This window comes from Anolis sagrei, chromosome 4 (assembly GCF_037176765.1).
Source record: "Anolis sagrei isolate rAnoSag1 chromosome 4, rAnoSag1.mat, whole genome shotgun sequence".
NCBI lineage: Eukaryota > Metazoa > Chordata > Lepidosauria > Squamata > Dactyloidae > Anolis > Anolis sagrei.
In genome coordinates this window covers 33,736,454-33,758,674 of record NC_090024.1, presented here as the reverse complement: position 1 = coordinate 33,758,674, position 22,221 = coordinate 33,736,454, and the positions used below count along the sequence as shown (strand labels likewise).

Below are 22,221 nucleotides of genomic sequence, written 5' to 3'. Positions count from 1 at the left end.
AGTTATGTTAATCTCACAAATGAACATTACATTTTTATTTATATAGACCAGCCATCCCCTGCCATGTGTTGCTGTGGCCCACATGTGAGTTCCGTGTGGGAGGTTTGGCCCAATTCTATCATTGGCGGGGTTCAGAATGCTCTGTGATTGTAGGTGAACTATAAATCCCAGCAACTACAACTCCCAAACGTCAAGATTCTATTTTCCCCAAACTCCACCAGTGTTCACATTTGGGCATATTGAGTATTCGTGTAGTGTTTGATCCAGATTCATCATGAGTCCATAGTGATCTCGGGATGTAGGTGAACTACAACTCCAAAACCAAAGGACACTGCCCACCAAACCCTTTCAGTATTTTCTGTTGATCATGGGAGAACTGTGTGCCAAGTTTGGTCCAATTCTATTGTCGGTGGGGTTCAGAATGCTCTTTGATTGTAGGTGAACTATAAATCCCAGCAACTACAACTCCCAAATGTCAAGATTCTATTTTCCCCAAACTCAACCAGTGTTCACATTTGGGCATATTGAGTATTCGTGTAGTGTTTGATCCAGATCCATCGTTGTTTGAGTCCACAGTGATCTCGTGATGTAGGTGAACTACAACTCCCAAACTCAAAGTCAATGCCCACCAAACCCTTCCAGTATTTTCTGTTGGTCATGGGAGAACTGTGTGCCAAGTTTGGTTCAACTCCATCGATGGTGGGGTTCAGAATGCTCTTTGATTGTAGGTGAACTATAAATCCCAGCAACTACAACTCCCAAATGACAAAACCAATTTTTTGAGTGAAGGGCATACACTGGGTTGTTAGGTGTCTTGTGTCCAAGTTTGGTCTCATTTTGTCTAGTGGTTTTTGAGTTATGTTAATCCCACAAACGAACATTACATTTTTATTTATATAGATAGAAAGAAGATAGATTCACAGACTTCCCCCCCCCCTTTTTTTTTTGTTGCATCTGAGCAGCACCTCAAGCGGCATCTACACTGTATAATTAACGCAGTTTGAGACCACTTGGGAATTGTATATGCTCTTTAGCTTTCTCTGCCGATGAGTGCCAAAAACACACTCCCAGGATTCCACAGCATTGAGCCGCAGGAGCGACAGAGGCGTTAACTTAAGCTGCACATACATTCCACCCTAGTGATGCTTTAAAGGGCGGAAGTTGAGCGCGGAAGTACTGGCACGGCTTCGGTACGGCCGGAACTCGGGTCCTCCCTTCTCCCTCTATCGCGTTCCGCTTCAGCTTGGGAAAGACCAGGGAGAGGCGAAGGGGGGCGCGGGCTCTACAGGAAGTGAGACGCCGCCGCCGCCGCCTCCCTTCGCGGCCCTCGGGGGTGTGTTCGGGAAGGGAAGGCTTCGTGGGACGAAAGCACGGGGCTGGAGGCTCTCTAGCGGCAGCGGCGGCGCCTGGAGATGGAGGACGGTGAGTGATCGCTCTCGAGGCGGCGGTGCGCCTGCCTTCCCGTTCCGCCCGCCTCACCTGCGGAGAGAGGAAAAGCCAGAGCCTCCTCTTCATGTTATAAGGGAGGGAGGCAGGCCGAGGGAAATAGGGAGAGAAGAGCAGGTGAGGCCTCTTTAGGCCCGGGGCCAACTTGGGCCCGCCCTCCAGGTGTTTTGGACTTCAACTCCCACCATTCCTAACAGCCGGTAGGCTGTTAGGAATGGTGGGAGTTGGAGTCCAAAACACCTGGAGGGAGGGCCCAAGTTTTCTCTGGTTTGTTCCATCACATAAAAGTAAATGTGTTCGTTTTACTTAATTAAGAATTCTTTGGGAAGTGTAAAGAAAAGAAAGAAAGGGTTCTTCAGAAGAATTTAGTTTGCTGGTGTCCAGCACAAATTATTATAATAATTATTATTATTATTGGATTAATAATAATCTAATAGGCTTTCAGAAGACTAGTTTGCTGATATCAAGCACTTGTTGTTGTTATTATTGTAGGATGAATACTAGTCTAGTAGGCTTTCAGAAGACATTAGTTTGATGATATCAAACACAAATTATTATTATTAGATTAATAAGAGTCTAATATACTGTAGACTTAGTTTGCTGGTATCAAGCAACAATTATTATTATTATTATTATTATTATAGGATTAATAATAGTCTAATAGGATTTTGGAAGACTGCTGATATCCAGCACTTATTATTATTATTATTATTATAGTCTAGTAGGCTTTCAGAAGGCTTTAGTTTGCTGATATCAAACACAAATTATTAATATTACTATTATTATTATTATTATTATTATTATTAGATTAATAATAGTCCTAATAGACTGAAGATTTAGTTTGCTGGTATTAAGCACAAATTATTATTATAGGATTAACAATAGTCTAATAGGATTTCAGAAGACTAGTTAGCTGATATCAATAACAAATTATTATTATTATTGTGGGATTAATACTAGTCTAGTGGGCTTTCAGAGGACTTTAGTTTGATGATATCAAACACAAATTGTTGTTGTTATTATTATTAGCTTAATAAGAGTCTAATAGACTCTGGAAATTTAGTTTGCTGGTATCAAGGACACATTATTATTATTGGATTAATTATAATGTAATAGACTTTCAGAATACTTTAGTTTGTTGGTATCTAGCACAAAATAGTAAGAATAATAGGATTAATCATACTCTAACATTCTTTCAGAAGACTTTAGTTAGATGATATCAAGCACAAATTATTATTATTATTATTATAGAATTAATAATAGTCTAATAATTTCAGAATACTTTAACTTGCTGACATCCAGCACAAATAATAATAATGCAAAAACCACAACAACAATAATAAGTGCTTGATGTCAGCAAATTAAAGTCTTCTGAAAGCCTATTAGACTATTATTAATCTTATTATTATTATTATTATTATTATTATTATTATTATTTGTGAGCATCATCCCCCAGACCCAACAAGACTCAATGTCAGGGGAAACCTTTACCTTTTAGTATAAATTGGAAGATGAATATTCTAAAGGTGTAATTAAATATGCAGTAAAAGGTAAAAGTTTCCCCTGACATTAAGTCTAGTCAAGTCTGCAGGGTGGTACTCATCTCCATTTCTAAGATGTTGTCCGTAGACACCTCCTAGGTCATGTGGCCGGCATGACTGCACGAAGCGCTGTTACCTTCCCTATTGATCTACTCACATTTGCATGTTTTCAAACTGCTAGGTTGGCAGAAGCTGGGGCTAGCTCATCCCATTCCGTGGACTCAAACCGCTGACCTTCTGGTCAGCAAGTTCTGCAGCTTCGTGGTTTAACCCACTGAGCTACCACTGCCTCTTTTAAATATACAATAGTTAGTAGCAATAAGCACATCAACATCTATTTCAAAACCGAGTAGGAATCAAGACCTCATCTACCTTTCCCCAAGGTTGAGAGGATCACTCTGCAACTACTCAGTTATGGGTGGTTTAAGAGTATCAGCTTAATAATTCTGCTTTACTTTTTCTGAGTTCTATAAGCAAACATACATTGGGCCCATTCACTGTAATGATGAGGTGGAATTTTCAAAATACCTGCCTTGACATGCATCAACCAGCATTCTGTGTGCTTGTTGGGTATTGCTGCCTGGACTGGAAGATGCTCAGCAAAGCACAGATGATTTGTTTAATGCTGACGAATTTTTCTCCCAACAAGAAAAATGCAAACTGAATTCTTTCTCTGACACACAGTAAGAAGAAACAAGTCAAACGGGAAGTTTTGAACATGTTCAGTTCAAGCACTTTCACATGACACTATTTTATTACCCTGACACCACTTTAATTGTCATAGCTCCATTGCATGGAAAAGTAGAACTGGAATTTGAAGGGAAAGTATTTAAAATTCTCAGCCAGAGCTCTCTAGAGCTTTGCCAAACTAAAGGTTTCTGCAGAAGGCAGCTATGACATTTAAAGTGAAATTATACTGGTATAACTGTTAGGTTTTAGGCCTGTTCCTGGGGTTATTTGGGTCACTATTCGGAAATTGCAAAATACAAGAAAGGAGATTCCACCTGAACATTAGGAAAACTTCCTGACTGTGAGAGCTATTCAGCAGTGTCCCAGAGTGTGGTGGAGGCTCCTACTTTGGAGGCTTTTAAACAGAAGCTGGATGGCCATCTGTCAGGGGTGCTTTGTATTAGATTTTCCTGCTTCTTGGCAGGGGGTTGGACTGAATGGCCCACAAGGTCTCTTCCAACTCTTATGATTCTATGAATGGCCCATGGAGTTGCTGTTCAACAGTATTTATTTTGAGGGTCACAGTTGTCAAAGCAGAAGCACATAATGCATTCTCTTGTTCCTTCAGTTTCCATTAACACAAACTAGCCTAACTAGTAGTGAGGAATACCAGGAATTGAAGCTACGATTTCCAGGAATTGCAGCTACGATTTGAATAACTGATGTCCAAAATTCCGGTTAATAATGCTTGTAACTGATAACAAGAACACAGCTGAACAAACAAACAAAAAATCCTGGTGTCTTGGTTTTTAGGTTTGTTCCTGGGGCTATTTGGGTCACTATTCAGGAAATTGCATTGGATAGACCGCATCAGCTCTAGTTTCTTAAATATGGTTATCATGATTTTCTGTGGGCGAGCAGAGTATATGGCATGTGGTCTGTATCTAAAAAACTAGAACTGATAGGGAGAAACCGATGCTATTTTTGGAATCAGCAGTTCAAATATACCCGGATTCTGGTCTAATATTTCAGGAACCAAAGTGTGTATTGGCCAGTGTCATAATTTGAATTCCATTAGTCTTGACTCATGAATAATATTGGAAAAATATATACAAATAATGAGCAAGTCAGGGGAACAGACGGAAGTGAAAATTCAGATACCAAGTGGCTTTATCAAAAGCCAGATGGCCTCAAGCAACTTTGTGCTTGCGTAGTTAGGTAAATGGATTATACATCCTTCTATCCATTTTAGAGTCTGCTGAAAGAAAATGTAGATTTTACTTGAGTTCACAGCAGGAGCAAGTACTGTACTATGTAGATATATATCTCCATATAGATCTTTGAGCAATTGCAGCCCATGACACATCACTGCTTGGCAGTTTTGTTGTTTTCATGGCAGTTGGTTTATAGGTTCCTTGGATTTCAAGAACCGGATAAAACTGTTTGACATGAACATAAACACTGAAGCAGCCAAACTGCATGATAAGCACAGTCATCTGGTTCCAGCAATGACCAGTTGCAATGTGGAAATTCACAAACGAGAGCTGGCTTTTCTGGTATTCAATATCTTGATAGTATTTTTGCCTCTGGACACAGACATTCCATTTAGTTATTGAAGCTTATGGTTAAGAGCTTTGACTGTTCCGTCACTTCACTGCTGGGGTCCTTTGGAAACGCTAATAATCCCAATTAGTTTATAGAGTAAAAGATCTTAGGTCTATTATTAGTATTCACCTTGCTTGACTTTCATTTCACGTTGTGAAAAAAGCATTTAAACCTTCCTTATTTTGAAAGCCAACAGATTGAACAGGTGTGACATGCTTCTGTATTGTGGTAGTAGTTCAGCAGGGCTACAAAATCAACATACATAAATGCAACAACTTTGTACCTTGCCTCTACATTTCATCAAAAGTGAAAGTTACTACATATGTATGTGATTTAACCAATTGCTCTACATTAGATATAAGATTTGGATATTTTAATGTTGTTGTTGTTTTTGCCACGCTCTGCAAATTTTTTGTCTTCAATAGGAAATTGAAACTCTAACTGTAAAAATTGTGACTCCCTTTATCTTGTCTATAGGTCAACACTGTAGAATTAATGCCATTTCACATCATTTTAATTGTAATGGCTGAATACTATAGAATCTGGGGAGTTGTAGTTTGCTGAGGCACCTGCACTATGAGGCAGAGAAGGCTGACAGCTTTGTAAAACTACACTTCCCAGGGTTCCATAGCACTAGGTCATTGTAGTTAAAGTGTTGTCAAACTGCCTTCATCCTACAGTGTAGAATCATAGAATAATAGAGTTGGAAGAGACCACATGGGCCATCTAGTCCAACCCCCTGCCATGCAGGAAAAACATAATCAAAGTACCTCTGACAGTTGGCCATCCAGCCTTTATTGAAAAGCCTCCAAGGAAGGAACTTCCACCACACTCGGAGGCAGGGAGTTCCACTGCTGAACAGCTCTCATAGTCAAAACGTTCTTCCTAATGTTTAGGTGGAAACTCCTTTCCTATAATTTGAATCCATTGCTCTGAGTCCTAGTTTCCAGAGCAATCACTGAAGACGAGTTTGTTGGGTGCAGCCCAGGGGTTCATGGTCTCCATGACTAACATGGGCCTTTCCCAACTGGTTTCTGGATCTATACCTTTGGCAGGTCATACTTTTGGTGTACTTTTCAGCACGAAGCATATGAATCTGTGGGCAGAGTTGTCACTGGCAGATCCCTTTCTGGTCAGTGCTAGCATCACAGCTACAACCAACCCCTTCAAGGCTAATGGATCATTTGAGATTCCAGGAAGCAAAGGGAATCACAAGCAAATCTCATGAAAAACTCCTCTGACCTACTTACTAGAAGTAATTATGGGGACTAAAACCTGCAAAGGCCATCACACTAAAATATAGGATTTAGCGTTTGTATAGATGCACCTTGCATTCTATAAAATGATCAGAATAATTTGACTCTATTGTTTGAAGCAGTACCATATTAGACTGAGAAGGAGGTAACCTTAAGAATTGCAGCTCACATGATTTTCCAGGCACAGCTCAAGTTAACCATGCTGAATAGGGGTTATTAGGAGTTGTAGTTGGAAATATAATCTTTCCAGGTTCTGATTGTATTTGTAGCAGAGAGTGGGCAACTTTAGAAAATCTGTAAGGCAATTTTCATACATACCAACCCACTGTGCCCCATACCAGTCCTTTCTGTTGAAATGGAGGCAAACAGAAGTCTAATTTAGTTTTTTGGGGGGGAAATAATTTTAAAAGTTTCAAAAGCAAAACAAGGAATAAAATAGTTGCCTGTCGTGCTTAGAAGGAGGATCATACATCCTGAAGTGCATTCACTGTTTGAAAATCCAGCTCTGCTCCAAGGCTTAATTGTGGTGGGGTCTTTGTTGTGTTTGCCTCCTTCAGAGGCAGTCACAAGTGGCACCTACAATCATATATTTTGCGGGCTTCCATCCTCAATATTAGGAGTCTCCAGAGTCTGGTAATTACTCCCTCTTATTATGTTTTGGCTTCATAAGTAATGATTGACTTCGTATATGTTTGAAATAGAGGGAATGGTAGAAGTCTATTATCCTGTGCTTTGCTTTCTTTTGAGCACAGTGGGAATGACTTCTGAGTAGAAATGAATAATGTTGTACATATACACTCTAATCTGTTTTTCTGTGGGAGCTGTACATGCCTGCTCCAAAAGAAGTCCTTTTGAGTACGAGACGTAATCTCTAAATGTAACTTCTAAATGTGTTTTCAGGCTCTGCGCATCTAAGTCAAAGAAGGAAGCCTAACTGTCCAAATGTTGAAGAGGAAGCTCCCAAAAAAGACAATGAGGAAAGCAAAAAATCAAAACGATCTCCGAGATGTGAGTTGCATCATATTTTTTTCTCTTTAGATGTTTCACTTCTGTCATAATACAATTGCAAATAGGCGTAATATTTGTGAGTACAATAAAACTACAGGTAGGTGTAATATTTGTGGGTAGTAAAATTGCTTTTAGAGAATTAGAGAAGGAGGGGGAAGAGATTTTAAATTATTTGCTTTCTCCACATTCACTGACTCCTCTTTCAACAGCTTTTTCGCCCCAACAAAGTTCTAAGTTCTAGATACATAATTCTGCAAATTAAGACTTGTTAGAGCTCCAGAGAAAAGCAAAACAGCCCTTGGGTACATTATAAGTCCAAAGACTGTTGAAACCATCTAGCAGTTATAGCTTTGCATGGCTGCATTTCATAGAATCATAGAGTTGGAAGAGACCTTGTGGACCATCCAGTCCAACCCCCTGCCAAGAAGCAAGGAAATCGCATTCAAAGCACCCCAGACAGATGGCCATCCAGCCTCTGCTTAAAAGCCTTCAAAGAAGGAGCCTCCACCACACCCTGAGTTTGTTTCACTTTGAAATGAACCTTTAACCTTTTAGGGCTTTATTGCACATATTTGGATGTAATATATATAATTGCACCTTCCAGTGTTTGGAGGCTGAAAGAACCTGATTTCTTTTTGTCCACTCAAACTAGCCTGAATGTCTCAGGACAACTGCTAGTTCAAGCAACTTTTTCTGTATGAAATGGATGTGCGCATGTCACTCATCTTAGGCAACTGTAGGTCTTAGGCTGATCCTGTTGACCAGGTTACCAGAATTACTTTAGAAAACTTGAGCACTGGGTTAGAAAAACTGTTCTGATATTGAAAGACTGCTCTTTAGGCGCAAAATGAACAACTTCCAACATTCATTTTCAGATATCTTAATCCCACGTTTTGCAAAGCTTTTTTTCGGCTGTCTTGCCGCAATTTTAAGTGGAATGATGTATGCCATATACCTCTCAACATACCATGAACGGAAATTCTGGTTCTCTGGCAGACCGGTAAGGAAATAGAATTATTTTTTAAGAAAATTAAATTTTATTCAGAAATATAGGGGGGGGGGGAGAGAAGACACAAACAATACAAGTCATTTTTCATCATATATAAAACTTCTACATCTAACATGAAATCCAAGACAATCATCCTTACATAAAACATGCCTAAACTAATAAACACATATTAGACAGACAGCTTCTAGAACTAAATCTATGAACCTCACACTCATTGTCTGTTGCTTTTAACTCTTTGTTTTCCTACTCCCTTTAAATAACGTTATATGCCCACACTTCTATTTTTGATAACACTCCTCTAATTCTTAAATCCAGTAGTTGAAGTTTGCCCCCATCTTTTTTGCAGAAAGGTGATAAATGAAGTCCTAATGTTTCTTAAAGTTAGCTAGTGATTTCTCCTTGATCATAGAATCATAGAGTTGGAAGAGACCTTGTGGGCCATCCAGTCCAACCTCGCATTCAAAGCACCTCTGACAGATGACCATCCAGTTTCTGTTTAAAAGCCTCCAAGGAAGGAGCCACCACCACACTCCAGGGCAGAGAGTTCCACTGCTGAACAGCTCTCACCGTTAGGAAGTTCATCCTCATGTTCCTGTGGAATCACCTTTCCTGTAGATTGAAGCCATTGTTCCATGTCCTAGTCTCCAGGGCAGCGGAAAACAAGCCTGCTCCCTCCTCCTTATGATTTCCTCTCACATCTTTATACATGGCCCTCATCATGTCTCCTGTCAGTCTTCTCTTCTACAGGCTAAACATGCCCAGCTCTTTAAGCCATTCCTCATAGGGCTTGTTCTCCAGACCCTTCATCATTTTAGTCACTCTCCTCTGGACACATTCCAGCTTCAATTGTGGTGCCCAGAATTGGTCGCAGTAGTCCAGGTGTGGTCTGACAACAGCAGAATGGAGAGGTAGCATGACTTGCCTGGATCTAGACACTAGACTCCTATTTATGCAGGCCAAAATCTCATTGGCTTTCTTAGCTGCCGCATGACATTGTTGGCCCATGTTTAACTTGTTGTCTACAAGTACTCCAAGATCTTTTTCACTCCTACTGCTGTCAAGCCAGGCATCGTCCCCCATTCAGTATCTTTGCATTTCATTTTTTCTGCATAAGTGGAGCATCTTGCTTTTGTACCTGTTGAACTTCATTTTGTTAGTTTTGGCCAATTTCTCTAATCTGTTAAGATCCTTTTGAATTCTGCTCTAGCATTGTCTGTTTGTCCATCCCGGCTAATTCACAGATCTTCGTTAGCCATTCTTCTTCTGTTGAGAGGACTGGTTTGTTTTTTTCCATCCATGTGCCTAGATGATTCTTGCTTCAATAATGATATATTTTAGTAACCTTCCACATTTTCTCTCTTAGAAATAACTGTTCAGTTAGGAAGTAGAATCGGTTTTAAACAATGCAAAGGGATCCTACCACTTTTTTTTATACTAACATAAATAAACTTGTCTTTTCCTGTAATATCTATAATTGTATTACCTTGAAAGCACATAACAATAAATAGTAAGCTGTGTTGATTCAGGTCATTTCCATTTAAGCAAATGACTTTTCCCATTTTTTTAAAAAAGAAACCTAAATATGGTGTGTCAAAAATCATTTGTTGTTGTTGCTGCAGTGAACATCATTTTGTTTTGTTCTTCTTCTAGGAGCTCGAGCGGGAAATCACATTTCAGGGTGATAGTGCTATTTACTACTCATTTTACAAAGAATTAATAAAGGCACCTTCCTTTAAAAGAGGTAAGGCAATTTGCCCATAGCTTGGGAAAGTTCATTTTTTGAGCTACATATCCCCAAATCTCCCATCTAGCATAGCTACACATTAGATCAGCCCCTTCGTTAATGGTGTTTCGAAAAAAACTAAAAACCTGGCTGTTTGAACAGGCGTTCGGTTAAACAATGCAATGTACACGATGAATATAGGAAACGGAATTATGGAAGACGAATTGGATCACGATTCTAGTTACGAGACGATAATGTGTTGTTATTGATGTGTCATTCTGTATATTATGCTGTTAATGGTTTTTAAATTTTGTATGCTGTTGGATTGACTTTTGCTCTTGTTGTAAACCGCGTTGAGTCACCTACAAGGCTGAGAAACTGCAGTATACAAGCAAAGTAAATAAATAAATAAATAAATTTGGGGAATTAAAAGAATAATATTTCCAATAAATAGAGACTTGAGATAAAATCAAACAAGTTATAAGTACTTGCAGGTTCCTAATTTGATAGACATCTTAGAATTGTAGAAAAAGTGTGCAAACGTTCAAACTGCATAGAAGCAGGTAGAATAGAAAAAGCTCAACAAATCTCAAGAAAGTTTCTGCATCTTCTGACTAATCATCTGAGGGCCCTTCCACACAGCAATATATCCCAGAATATCAAGGCAGAAAATCCCACAATATCTGCTTTGAACTGGTTTATCTGAGTCCACACTGCCATATATTCCATTCAAAGCAGATAAAGTGGGTTTTTTCCCCCAGCTGTGTGGCAGCGGCCTGAATCGTGACAATTTTCATCTGAGTTCTTCCTTGCTTCTTGTTTGTGTCTATTTTTAATTCTGTTTTAAGCTCAGTAATCTGAAAACATAATATTTATTCTAAGGAGGGGCAGAGACATGATCAGTTCCTGAATGGGAATTTCTTAATTACTAAAATATTGTGTTTTATTTAAGTCCATTGAGAAGTTGAGTACCTCTGTTAACGCAGTAAGGTATAACAGTGATGAAACACCTAGTAGCACTGTTTATTTGGACTATTATTTTAATGTAAGCTGCATTTGCATTTTACAGCGAGCCATGCAAAGGTATTTAAATCTAAATTGCATTGTATAGGACCATGCAAATCAGGGAAATGGCATGTTTGGAGGGTCAGATGCTATGGCAAGCCAGAATTTATAAGATATTTATTTGTCGTGTCAGAACAACCAGTCAAATTATATTACATTTCTAACAGAAACAAAGCAAACAAGCAGATTACAGAATTTGTGAGTATGAGAGTTGATTAAATGTCCTTTGACCAGTATCTGGCCACTTGGAGTGCCTCTGGTGTTGCTGCAAGAAGGTCCTCCCTTGTGCATGTGGCAGGGCTCAGGGTGCATTGCAGCAGGTGGTCAGTGGTTTGCTCCTCTCCACACTCGCATGTCGAGGATTCCACTTTGTAGCCCCATTTCTGAAGGTTGGCTCTGCATCTCGTGGTGCCAGAGCGCAGTCTGTTCAGTGCCTTCCGGGTCGCCCAGTCCTCTGTGTGCCCAGGGGGGAGTCTCTCATTGGGTATCAGCCATTGGTTGAGGTTCTGGGTTTGGGCCTGCCACTTTTGGACTCTCGCTTGCTGAGGTGTTCCAGTGAGTGTCTCTGTAGATCTTAGAAAACTATTTCTAGATTTAAGTCGTTGACGTGCTGGCTGATACCCAAACAGGGGATGGGCTGGAGATGTCTCTGCCTTGGTCCTTTCACTATTGGCTGCTACTTCCCGGCGGATGTCAGGTGGTGCAATACCGGCTAGACAGTGTAATTTTCCAGTGGTGTAGGGCGCAGGCACCCTGTGATAATGCGGCATGTCTCATTAAGAGCCACATCCACTGCTTTAGTGTGGTGAGATGTGTTCCACACTGGGCATGCATACTCAGCAGCAGAGTAGCACAGCGCAAGGGCAGATGTCTTCACTGTATCTGGTTGTGATCCCCAGGTTGTGCCAGTCAGCTTTCGTATGATATTGTTTCTAGCACCCACTTTTTGCTTGATGTTCATTTATAAGATAACAAAAAGCTATGGTTTTAGATCATGGTTGATAGCTAATAAATAAGTAAAAAATTCATTGCAGCAAGGGAAATTTCAATAACTAACACTGTCATTGTCATGATTTGAAGACATAGAGAATATAGCAGAACTTGCTAGTGAGTTGCAAGATAGATGCTGAATTTCAGAGGTGCCATAGTCAAGATAATAGGGGGGAATACTGTTTGTTTCACATAATTCCCTGAAAAGTTAGCATACATGGAATCATTGTTTACTTTTGTTTACTGAGAGATCCTGGAAAGTGTCGCCTTTTCCTCAATAATGATAATAATAACCCCAATATCTGTCGTGAATATAACAAAATGGCACCAAGCACATTTTTTACAGGACTTTATGTCCTTGAAAATCTAAAGGCACTTTCTAAACCCTCATATGTACAGTGGAGATGTTGTACAGCTTCAGAAAAAGCATTTGTGGGGTAGCAGGGATTAAATATTTTAGAAACTTTCTGCTCACTTGATCATGAGACACTGCATAAATAACTCAGGTTGTTCATGTCCTCCTCATTATCCGCAGGCATTTATCAGCTTACCCACGATAACAGCACTCTCTCAATGAAGACCATGAATGTTGTGCGACAGATGACTTTGTACCCAGAGTTGATTGCCAGCGTCTTGTATCAAGCATCTGGCAGTGAAGTATGTATTGTTCTCTTGCTTTTTAGCATTGAGTATTCCTGAGTATTAAGTGGAAGGAATTTCTCGCTAATGCAAAATTGGCTTATATTCATAGCATTAATTTTGTTCCCAGAGGCTTCAAGAGCGCATGACAAATCAAGATTCTGTGCAATGATGATGCTTCTTATACTTTGAATCAAATGCAAATCATCCAGGATTTTGAATTGATCCCCTTTACTGCAATAGAGCCCCCTTTCACACAACTGCATAAAATCCCACATTATCTGCTTTGAACTGGAATACATGGCAGTGTGGACTCAGATAAACCAGTACAAATCAGATATTGTGGGATTTTTTGCCTTGATATTCTGGGTTATATGGCTGTATGGAAGGGCCCAGAAAGAGAAGCATCCGAAAGAAGCAAATCTTAAATTAGAAATGACTGATGGGGAACTTGAGATCTTTTAAGCTACCATTTTCATCAGGGCCATAGCCAGAAAAAAATTTCGTGGAGGGTTGCAAATTTTGGGGGGCGGGTTGAAACCTGCCTCCTAGCTCAGACTGAAGCAAAGAGCACAGCAGGGGGCAGAGCAGCCTTCAATAGCCTGCAGCTCCGCCCCTGTCAACCACCTCCACCAAGTCTGGCCTCCTTAGTGAGAGCATTCAACACCCCCCCCCCAACTTGTTGCTTCACTACATCGGCTATTGCTGCAAGTAATGACAGTGTGAATAAATTGTCAATATTTGCTTGAGATAGTGCTTGCAGTTATGGAGGGACTCTTAATTTTTTGCGTTTCATAGACTTAGCATGGGGAATTGGTTAACTAGTTAAAATTCATGAGTAAAACAGGGGTTTTTTTAACCTGAACCCCCCCCCCCCCCGGGCTACAGGCCTGATTTTCATTGCCGTCTTAGCATTGACCATGTGATATAGAGCTGTTTGGAGCTGAAAATGAAAACATTGTGAAATACAAATGTCCTCCATTCCTCCTAAAAGAACTGCATTGATCGAAATGGCTTGAGTTTTAATTTGTTTTTATTGTAGTTGTAGTAGTGAGGTTGCCAAAAATACAATGAAGTTAACTGCTTGTTTATTTGTTGGAAGGCCTTCTAAGCAAATGCCTGTGATTCTTTTTAATGGCTGGGATGTATTTCCTCTTGTCAAATTCTTCTGACAATTGGATATTTGGGGTGACAGAAAGTTGCCACTGCTGTTCCTTTTTCAAGTCAAGTTCATGTTTACATTTGTGAATTTCAAATAGTGTTAATTGTGATCCATCTATTAGCACCCTCTATAACAGGCATGAGAAGACTTTGGCTCTCCAGGTGTTTTGGACTTTAACACCCACAATTCCTAACAGCCAGTAGGCTGTTAGGACTTGTGGGTGTTGAAGTCCAAAACACCTGGAGAAGCGAAGTTTGCCTATGCCTGCTCTATACTATTATTAGATTACAGTTTTACAAATCCTTTTAAAAATTTGTTTTACAATTTTGTTTACAAATCTTTTATTTTCAGGATGTCATAGAACCAGTATATTTTTACATTGGCATCGTCTTTGGACTGCAGGGGATCTATGTGACTGCCTTGTTTGTAACCAGCTGGCTGATGAGTGGGACTTGGCTTGCTGGAATGTTGACAGTTGCCTGGTTCATTATAAACAGGTAAAGCAAGCCTTTAAAACATAGACTTACATGGTGTAAATTTCACCCTCTTTAGCAGTGGTCTCAACCTGTGAGTCCCCAGGTGTTTTGGCCTCCAACTCCCAGAAATCCTAACAGCTGGTAAACTGGTTGGGACTTCTGGGAGTTGTGGGCCAAAAACACCTGGGGACCCACAGGTTGAGAGCTACTGCTTTATAGGGTTTTTGGATAGTGAAACTGTCCACAAATTATGTGAAAAAGGACTTGCGCTCAGGCATGCCACATATATTTTGTCATTTTGCTTGGTTGTTTACCTAATAATAATAATAACAATTATTATTATTATTTATATCTCGCCCCTTCTCCCCAAAGGGATTTGAGGCAGCTTAAACAATCAAGCAATAAACAATATACAACAAAACAATTATTATTTAGTACAATTAAAATGACATAATAATATCAGTATTATTATTTTTTATGTCAGGAGCAACTTGAGAAACTGCAAGTTGCTTCCGGTGTGAGAGAATTGGCTGACTGCAAGAACATTGCCCAGGTGATGCACTACAGAGATTGAAATGTTGATGCCAAAGAATGTAAAACTTGGTTCCAGTGGAAATTCTTTCTGGTCGTACAAGAAATTTAGGATTAGATAGCAAGGCTAATTATGTTCATCCTAGAAAGTTTCCTGTCATTTCAAACACAGCTCCTGGTACATTAAATGTTTCACATCACATAACAGAAAATGTGTGTTTTGGAAGCTGCTCAGTATATATTCATTCTCCTTTTTGTCTTTCTATGTCTTTTTTTAGGGCTGACACAACAAGAATAGATTACTCTATCCCTTTAAGAGAAAATTGGGCCATGCCATATTTTGCTTGCCAAGTTGCAGCTTTGACTGGTTATTTAAAGAACAACTTAAACTCATCTGCTGAGGTAAGATGAAAATACTAAAAATCGCTGTAATGGGCAATGTGCTAATGGTATAAATAGGGTATGTAGAGTTGTGACACGTTTGTCCATTGCTATATGTAGCATTTTAATTATTTATATAGGATTTAATGTGTATTTTATATTGTATTTAATAATCTGGTTTTCATGTATTTATTTGTTTGCCTTATTTGTGAATGATCTGTGGTCTAAGCATCGAATAAACTTGGAAACTTGGACAAGTTCGTCCAGTAATCCATGTGCAGGGAGTTAACTTAGTTGGCTTTCTTTTCCCCTTCCTTACCTGGCTTTGAGGAAGATACTGTGGTTTGTCTGTGTATGTCTATATACGTTGTATGTCTAATTGGCATTGAATGTTTGCCATATATGTGTACATTGTAATCCGCCCTGAGTCCCCTGCGGGGTAAAAAGGGCGGAATATAAATGCTGCAAATAAATAAATAAATAAATAAGTAAATTGTAAACATCAAACTAGGAACTATATTTTTCCTGGGGCATGATATCCTTGTTCACTCTTGTTATATGGTATCCATCTATCCTATATCAGCTCCTTTTCAAGACTTAACATTCTTTCCCAGTCTTTTGTTTTCAAAGCAAGCTTCTAGTCCATAGTCTAAACCAGTAGTGGGAAAAGTACAACTCCATAGATTTTATTTTTTTTGTTGTGTCAGGAGTGACTTGAGAAGCTGCAAGTTGCTTCTGGTGTGAGAGAGACGTTGCCCAGGGGACGCCCGGATGCTTTGATGTTTTTACCATCCTTGTGGGAGGCTTCTCTCATGTCCCGCATGAGGAGCTGGAGCTGATAGAGGGAGCTCATCTGCGCTCTCCCCGGATTCGAACCTGCGACCTGTCGGTCTTCAGTCCTGCCAGCACAGGGGTTTAACTCACTGCGCCACCGGGGGGCTCCTCCATAGATGTTGAAGTGCCAGCATTCCTTGGCATTAACCATGCTGCCTGGACCTAATTGTAACTGCAATTCATCAACATCTGGATTTCTGTAATTTGCAAACTGCTGGCCTAAATCCAGTGGTTCATCCCACTTAACACAGTCATATTGACTCAATGGCCTACTAAACTGGCCCCCTCTCCGCTCTCCTTTCTTTTGACTTATAAGGGGGGGCCTCTTATTAGGATATGTGCTTTATTTATTTTTAATGTCTTTTGAGTAATTTTATGCCACTCAGTGTGATGATTTTAAGTAACTGACTGTGAGAGCCGTTCTGCAGTGGAACTCTCTGCCCCGGAGTGTGGTGGAGGCTCCTTCTTTGGAAGCTTTTAAACAGAGGCTGGATGGCCATCTGTCGGGGATTGGCAGGGGATCCCCTGCAATCCCCTGCCATCTGTCTTGGCAGGGGATTGGACTGGATGGCCCATGAGGTCTCTTCCAACTCTTTGATTCTAATTTAAATATGTTATTGTTAATTTTAAAAACTGATTATCTTTGGGAACTGCTACTCTGGGAGAAAGACAGCATACAAATTCAATAAATAGAATGTATTTAAATGTTGATTTACATACATGCATATTTTTAAAGGTTCCATTGATTCAATTAATCTGATTTAGCAGAAACTAGCAATTAGATTTAGTCTGATATCCCTGCAATAGTTATTTTGACAATGAAGTGGCATCTCTGTCTGTCTAATGCAATTCCTGCCTCCAAGCTAGTTGCTCAACCAGCCTTACAGTTCTAATGGGTTAAAACAGATTCAAATATTAATTGACCCATCTGAGAACTAGCACATGGGAAACCACATTGGATTGTATCCAAGGTGACATATATAAAGCTTCCACCATCTTCATCGTTGCAACACATTGAGATCTAGTAGTCTGTTTCCACTTGTGAAGATTGCAATTTTGTAATGGATTATTGTAGCTTCGTTTGGATATATATATTGTCAGAAATATTAAAAATTAACTAGGTATTTTTAATTACAAAAATATGAGTCAAGCACTGAAAGGGTTAAATGAATACATTGACTCTGTAAAAGCTGCAGATCAATATAAGCAGGTGTGCCTGCTGCATAGTAGCCCTCAATCTGTAAGAGGTCTCTATGGGAGAAGGGCCACAGTGTGTTAGGTATGAGAAGGCCTCAGTGCTAGTTCACCTCAGTGAGGAAAAGGCCTCAGTTTGAGAGAGCCCTCAGAGTGATCGAGGCCTCTGTATAAGAAGCCTCTCAGTGTTAGTAGGCCTCAGTGTTAGTAGTCCTGGTGTGAGAAGCCCCAGGTTGAACGCCATCGTGTGTGAAGGCTGCTGTGCATAAAATGCTACTGTGTTAAGCTCGTGTGTAACTTCATTGTGAGAGGAGGCTCTGTGAGAGTGAAGCTGTTTATCTGCATGAGAAAGAAGCCCAGCGTGGAAGCAAAGAAGGAAGTACATTTATGAGGAAAGTCTTTTGTTAATAAGTCCACTCACCCAACATATTTCATCTACTAACAGCTGTGCAAGCGCTAGCAGAACAAGAAAAGTTTTTGAATGTTTCCTGCTAACATAACACTGGAAACCATTGGATTGAAAGGTGTACTGTGGCTGTGGTTTTCTTCTTCCCATCATCTCTCCTTGATCTGGGAGGAACCCGTTTAGAAGTCCATGATGTGCTTATATTTATTGCAGTAGGATTTTTTTCTTACAAATTGTTTGAATCCAGTTTTTGTGAAGGTGGTCAATTCAATGTGTTTCTCACTTCTAATTTTCTTGTTTTAAACTAGGAATAATAACATAATATAACTTCCTTATAGTGAACTAAGGAGAAGAATGCAATGCTCCGCGTGCTTACAAAAAAATTCTGAATAAGTACAGATTCTAAGTAGACTTCACTAAAATGATGCTATAAAAGATTCCCTTTCTTATTATTCCTGTTAAAACTCTGAGCCCAACAAGTTCTGTGTAGCAAAAATGAATCTGGAGTCATTCAAGGCTTTGATGTTTAAAGATGACCTAATTAAGGCTATTGTTTTTCCCCTTCTTCACCAGAGATTTTGTTACCTGCTGGTCAGTGCTTCAACATACACTTTTATGATGATGTGGGAATACAGTCACTATCTCCTGTTCATCCAGGCTATTTCTCTCTTTCTTCTAGATCTCCTAGGTCTTACACAGACTGAGAAGGTATTTTGACATGTGAAACATATTTATTAAATTGTAAGGTTTTTATTTTGTTTTGTTTTTTGCACATTTTCTGAAAGTTTCATTGGATGATTTTGGGTTGGGCACAGATATTTGTATAGTATAACTCTATAGCAAAGAGATTCTAAGGCTGCTATTTATTTATTTTATTTATCATGTCAGAAGTGAGTTGAGGGTACAGTTAACATGTATTTAAAAAAACAAACAGCATTTTAAAAAACCTTGGCATTATGTTAAATTCCTTTGACGAGAAGCTGGCCACTTGGAGTGCCTCTTGTGTTGCTGTGAGAAGGGCCTCCATTGTGCATGCGGTAGGGATCAGACTGCATTGTAGCAGGTGATCTGTGGTTTGCTCTTCCCCACACTCACATGTCAAGGACTTCACTTTGTAGCCCCATTTCTTAAGTTTGGCTCTGCACCCTGTTTAGCACCTTCCAAGTTGCCCAGTCTTCTGTGTGCTCAGGAGGGAGTTTCTCATCCAGTCTCAGAAATTGATTGAGGTTTGGGTTTTAGCCTGCCATTTTTGGATTCTTGCTTGCTGAGGTGTTCCTGCAAGTATCTCTGTAGATCTTAGGAAGCTGTTTCTTTATTTAAGTCATTGACATGCTGGCTGATATCCGAACAAAGGATGGGCCAGATATGTCAATATCTTAGTCCTTTCATTGGTGGTTGCTACCGACGGATGTCAGATGGTGCATTACCAGCAAAACAGTATAATTTCTCCAGCAGTGTTGGTTGTAGACATCTTGTGATAATGTGGCATGTCTCACAGAGCCACATCCACTGTTTTAACGTGGTGAGATGTATTCCACACTGGGCATACGTATTCAGCAGCAGAGTAGCAAAGCGCAAAGGCAAGTGTCTTCACTGTGTCTGGCTGCAATCCTCAGGTTGTGCCAGTCAGCTTTCGTATGATGTTATTTTTAGCACCCACTTTTTGCTTGATATTCAAGCAGTGCTTCTTATAAGTAAGACATGGTCCACAGTTACTCCCAGGTATTTGGGTGTGCTGCAATGCTCCAGTGAAATTCCTTTCCAGGAAATCCTCAGAGCTTGAGATGCTTATCTGTTCTAAAGATATATTTTTTTTGTTGTGTCAGGAGCGACTTGAGAAACTGCAAGTCGCTTCTGGTGTGAGAGAACTGGCCATCTGCAAGGATGAAAAGCATGTCTGCGTTTTAGATGGATTACGAATCAGCTGGTTTTTTCTGTAATAAGCAGTAAGAGTACCTAAAGCTTCGGAGAGCTAAAGCAGTTTTGAGATGTAGAGAAATGAATCGGTATCGTCAGTCTATTTCAGATGCATGCAGTGACTAGGGATGGATTTTATACCCTTCTGTCCCTAGGCACTTCTTGCATCTGAAGAAATAGTTCATGAAAACTTATGTGACCAATCTCTTTCTCTTAGGCCCCTTCTACACTGCCATATAGAATCCAGATTATCTGCTTTGAACTGGATTATATGGCAGTGTAGAATCATATAATCCAGTTCAAAGCAGATCATGTGGATTATGGTTGGTGGATTATGGTCATTTTGGTTGAAATGTGATCATTTTTCTTTGTTTTAGTGTAAAATAAAATAAAAATAATTTTTAAAAATAGTAAAGTTATTGAGAGAGGATACGTCATGATATCCTTACAGATCTGATCTTCCATTGCTCAACATCTGAGATATTTTATTTTATTTTTTTCCTCTCAACAGGTACATGAAGTTTATAAAATTTACCTGTTTTCTCTTTTCCTGGGATACATGTTGCAGTTTGAAAACCCAGCTTTATTAGTGTCTCCACTACTCAGCCTTGTTGTAGCTGCACTGTTGGCAAAATACCTTCAGGTAAAAACTGGCAGATCATTTGTTTGCTCTGCATGTTCTTTGTTTCTGCTTCTCTGGAATGAGAGAGATGATGTGTGTTAGTCTTTTGCACCCCTTGAAGGCCATTTTAAACCTTTGCTACCTCTTCCTAATTGGCTGAAAAATGGTATTGTCAGTAACTGGAAATTGTAGTACTGCTGAGAAATTAGCTGTCCTCCCTTTCCATAAACAAACACTCCTGCCCTAACCATTTGTTACATTTTGTGATTCTGGCACCTTCCTTCACCCTATAGAGGTGGCCCATTGAATTTCTTCACTAGCATCACAGCCCTTGATAGATTCTAGAGCAGGCAAACTTCAGCCCTCGGTAGGCTGTTAGGAATTGTGGAAATTAAAGTCGAAAACACCTGGAGGGCTGAAGGTTGCCCATGGCTGTTCTAGAGGTTCCCCACTCCTGGAAGTTGCCTATCCATCTATTAAAACTAATAGTTGTCTTTTTTAATTGCAGATGAATACAAAAAAGGGAACACTTCTATCACGAATGCTGAAAGTTGTTTACTTTTATTTGGTATTTACTGTGACGGTGACTTTAAACCTCGTCGCGAAGGTAAATCTTATCTGAATCGACACACTTAATTGTACTCAGTTGTTTGCAGTTGTTTTTCCGAAGTTGGTTGGCTGGGGGAATATACACAAGCAAATCCACCTTATTTCTAAATCAGTGGTTCCCAAACTTATTTGGCCTACCCCCTGGAAATCAATTTTTCTAAATCTTCTCTTCTTTCTTGTATGCTTTCACTGCCCCCTTACAGTTATTCATCGGCCATTACAGCCGATGTTTCATAACTCCACTTCCAAAGTTGCCTGATGATTTCCTTTTGAATTGTTTTTCAGACCTTTATTTCTCATAAAGAACATGAACATTTAATGAAGGTTCTTGAAGTCAAATTTGGTTTAAACACAACCAAGTAAGTTTGAAAGGATGGTTTTTCAAATTGCAAGTTGCTGTATTGATTACTGAAGGATTGAGAATCTTATTGGTTGACAGCTGCCTTATGCATACTATTTGTATACTGAGTAGAAGCATTTTATCATGGCTTGAGCTGTGTCCTAGAAAGTGGTGGCTCATTGTATAGAGCTGCTTAGAATTAGGAGTCTATGGAATTTGATCCTGCAAAAACATGGAAAAGTTGTAGTAAGGGTAAAGGCTTCCCCTGACATTAAGCCTAGTCGTGTCCGACTTGGGGGGTGGGGTGCTCATCTCCATTTATGAGCCAAAGAGCCGGCATTGTCCATAGACACCTCAAAGGTCATGTGGCCAGCAAGACTACATGGAGCACTGTTACCTTCTCGCAGAAACGGTACCTATTGACCTACTCACATTTGGATGTTTTTGAACTGTTAGGTTTGCATAAGCTGGGCCTAATAGTGGGAGCTCACCCTGCTTCCCAGATTAGAACCGGCAACCTTTTTGTCAACAGGTTTAACCCGCTGTGCCACCAGGGGGGAAAGTTGTAGAATAGATTAATTGCTGCAAAGCCCTGTTTCTTAAGAAAATTGCCCTTTTTGGGAAAGAAACACCCTTTCTAGTCCTTATATTTGTGCCAATATATTTACGTAAAAGTTTGTGTGAACTTTTAGAAACCAGAAAAACTGCTGACTCATGAACATGAGGCTTGAGTGCATTGCAAATGTCTTGAACACTCTTCATGAACTGGCAGGAGCAAAATAAAGTTATGACAAGTAC

General features: G+C 39.8%; 1 protein-coding gene across 1 annotated transcript in view; it reads left to right on the top strand.

Annotated features, from left to right (window-relative positions):
- Positions 1 to 1,226: 1,226 nt before the first annotated feature.
- DPY19L4 (dpy-19 like 4) overlaps positions 1,227 to 22,221 on the top strand; it is a 35,479-nt gene continuing 14,484 nt past the window's right edge. The window contains exons 1-11 of the mRNA XM_060775619.2: positions 1,227 to 1,422; positions 7,418 to 7,525; positions 8,401 to 8,525; positions 10,185 to 10,275; positions 12,848 to 12,969; positions 14,465 to 14,610; positions 15,399 to 15,522; positions 18,509 to 18,643; positions 20,364 to 20,495; positions 20,983 to 21,081; positions 21,369 to 21,442. Of these exons, the coding sequence (XP_060631602.2) occupies positions 1,413 to 1,422; positions 7,418 to 7,525; positions 8,401 to 8,525; positions 10,185 to 10,275; positions 12,848 to 12,969; positions 14,465 to 14,610; positions 15,399 to 15,522; positions 18,509 to 18,643; positions 20,364 to 20,495; positions 20,983 to 21,081; positions 21,369 to 21,442 (1,166 nt within the window). The 5' untranslated portion in view covers positions 1,227 to 1,412. The remainder of the gene's footprint in view (positions 1,423 to 7,417; positions 7,526 to 8,400; positions 8,526 to 10,184; positions 10,276 to 12,847; positions 12,970 to 14,464; positions 14,611 to 15,398; positions 15,523 to 18,508; positions 18,644 to 20,363; positions 20,496 to 20,982; positions 21,082 to 21,368; positions 21,443 to 22,221) is intronic.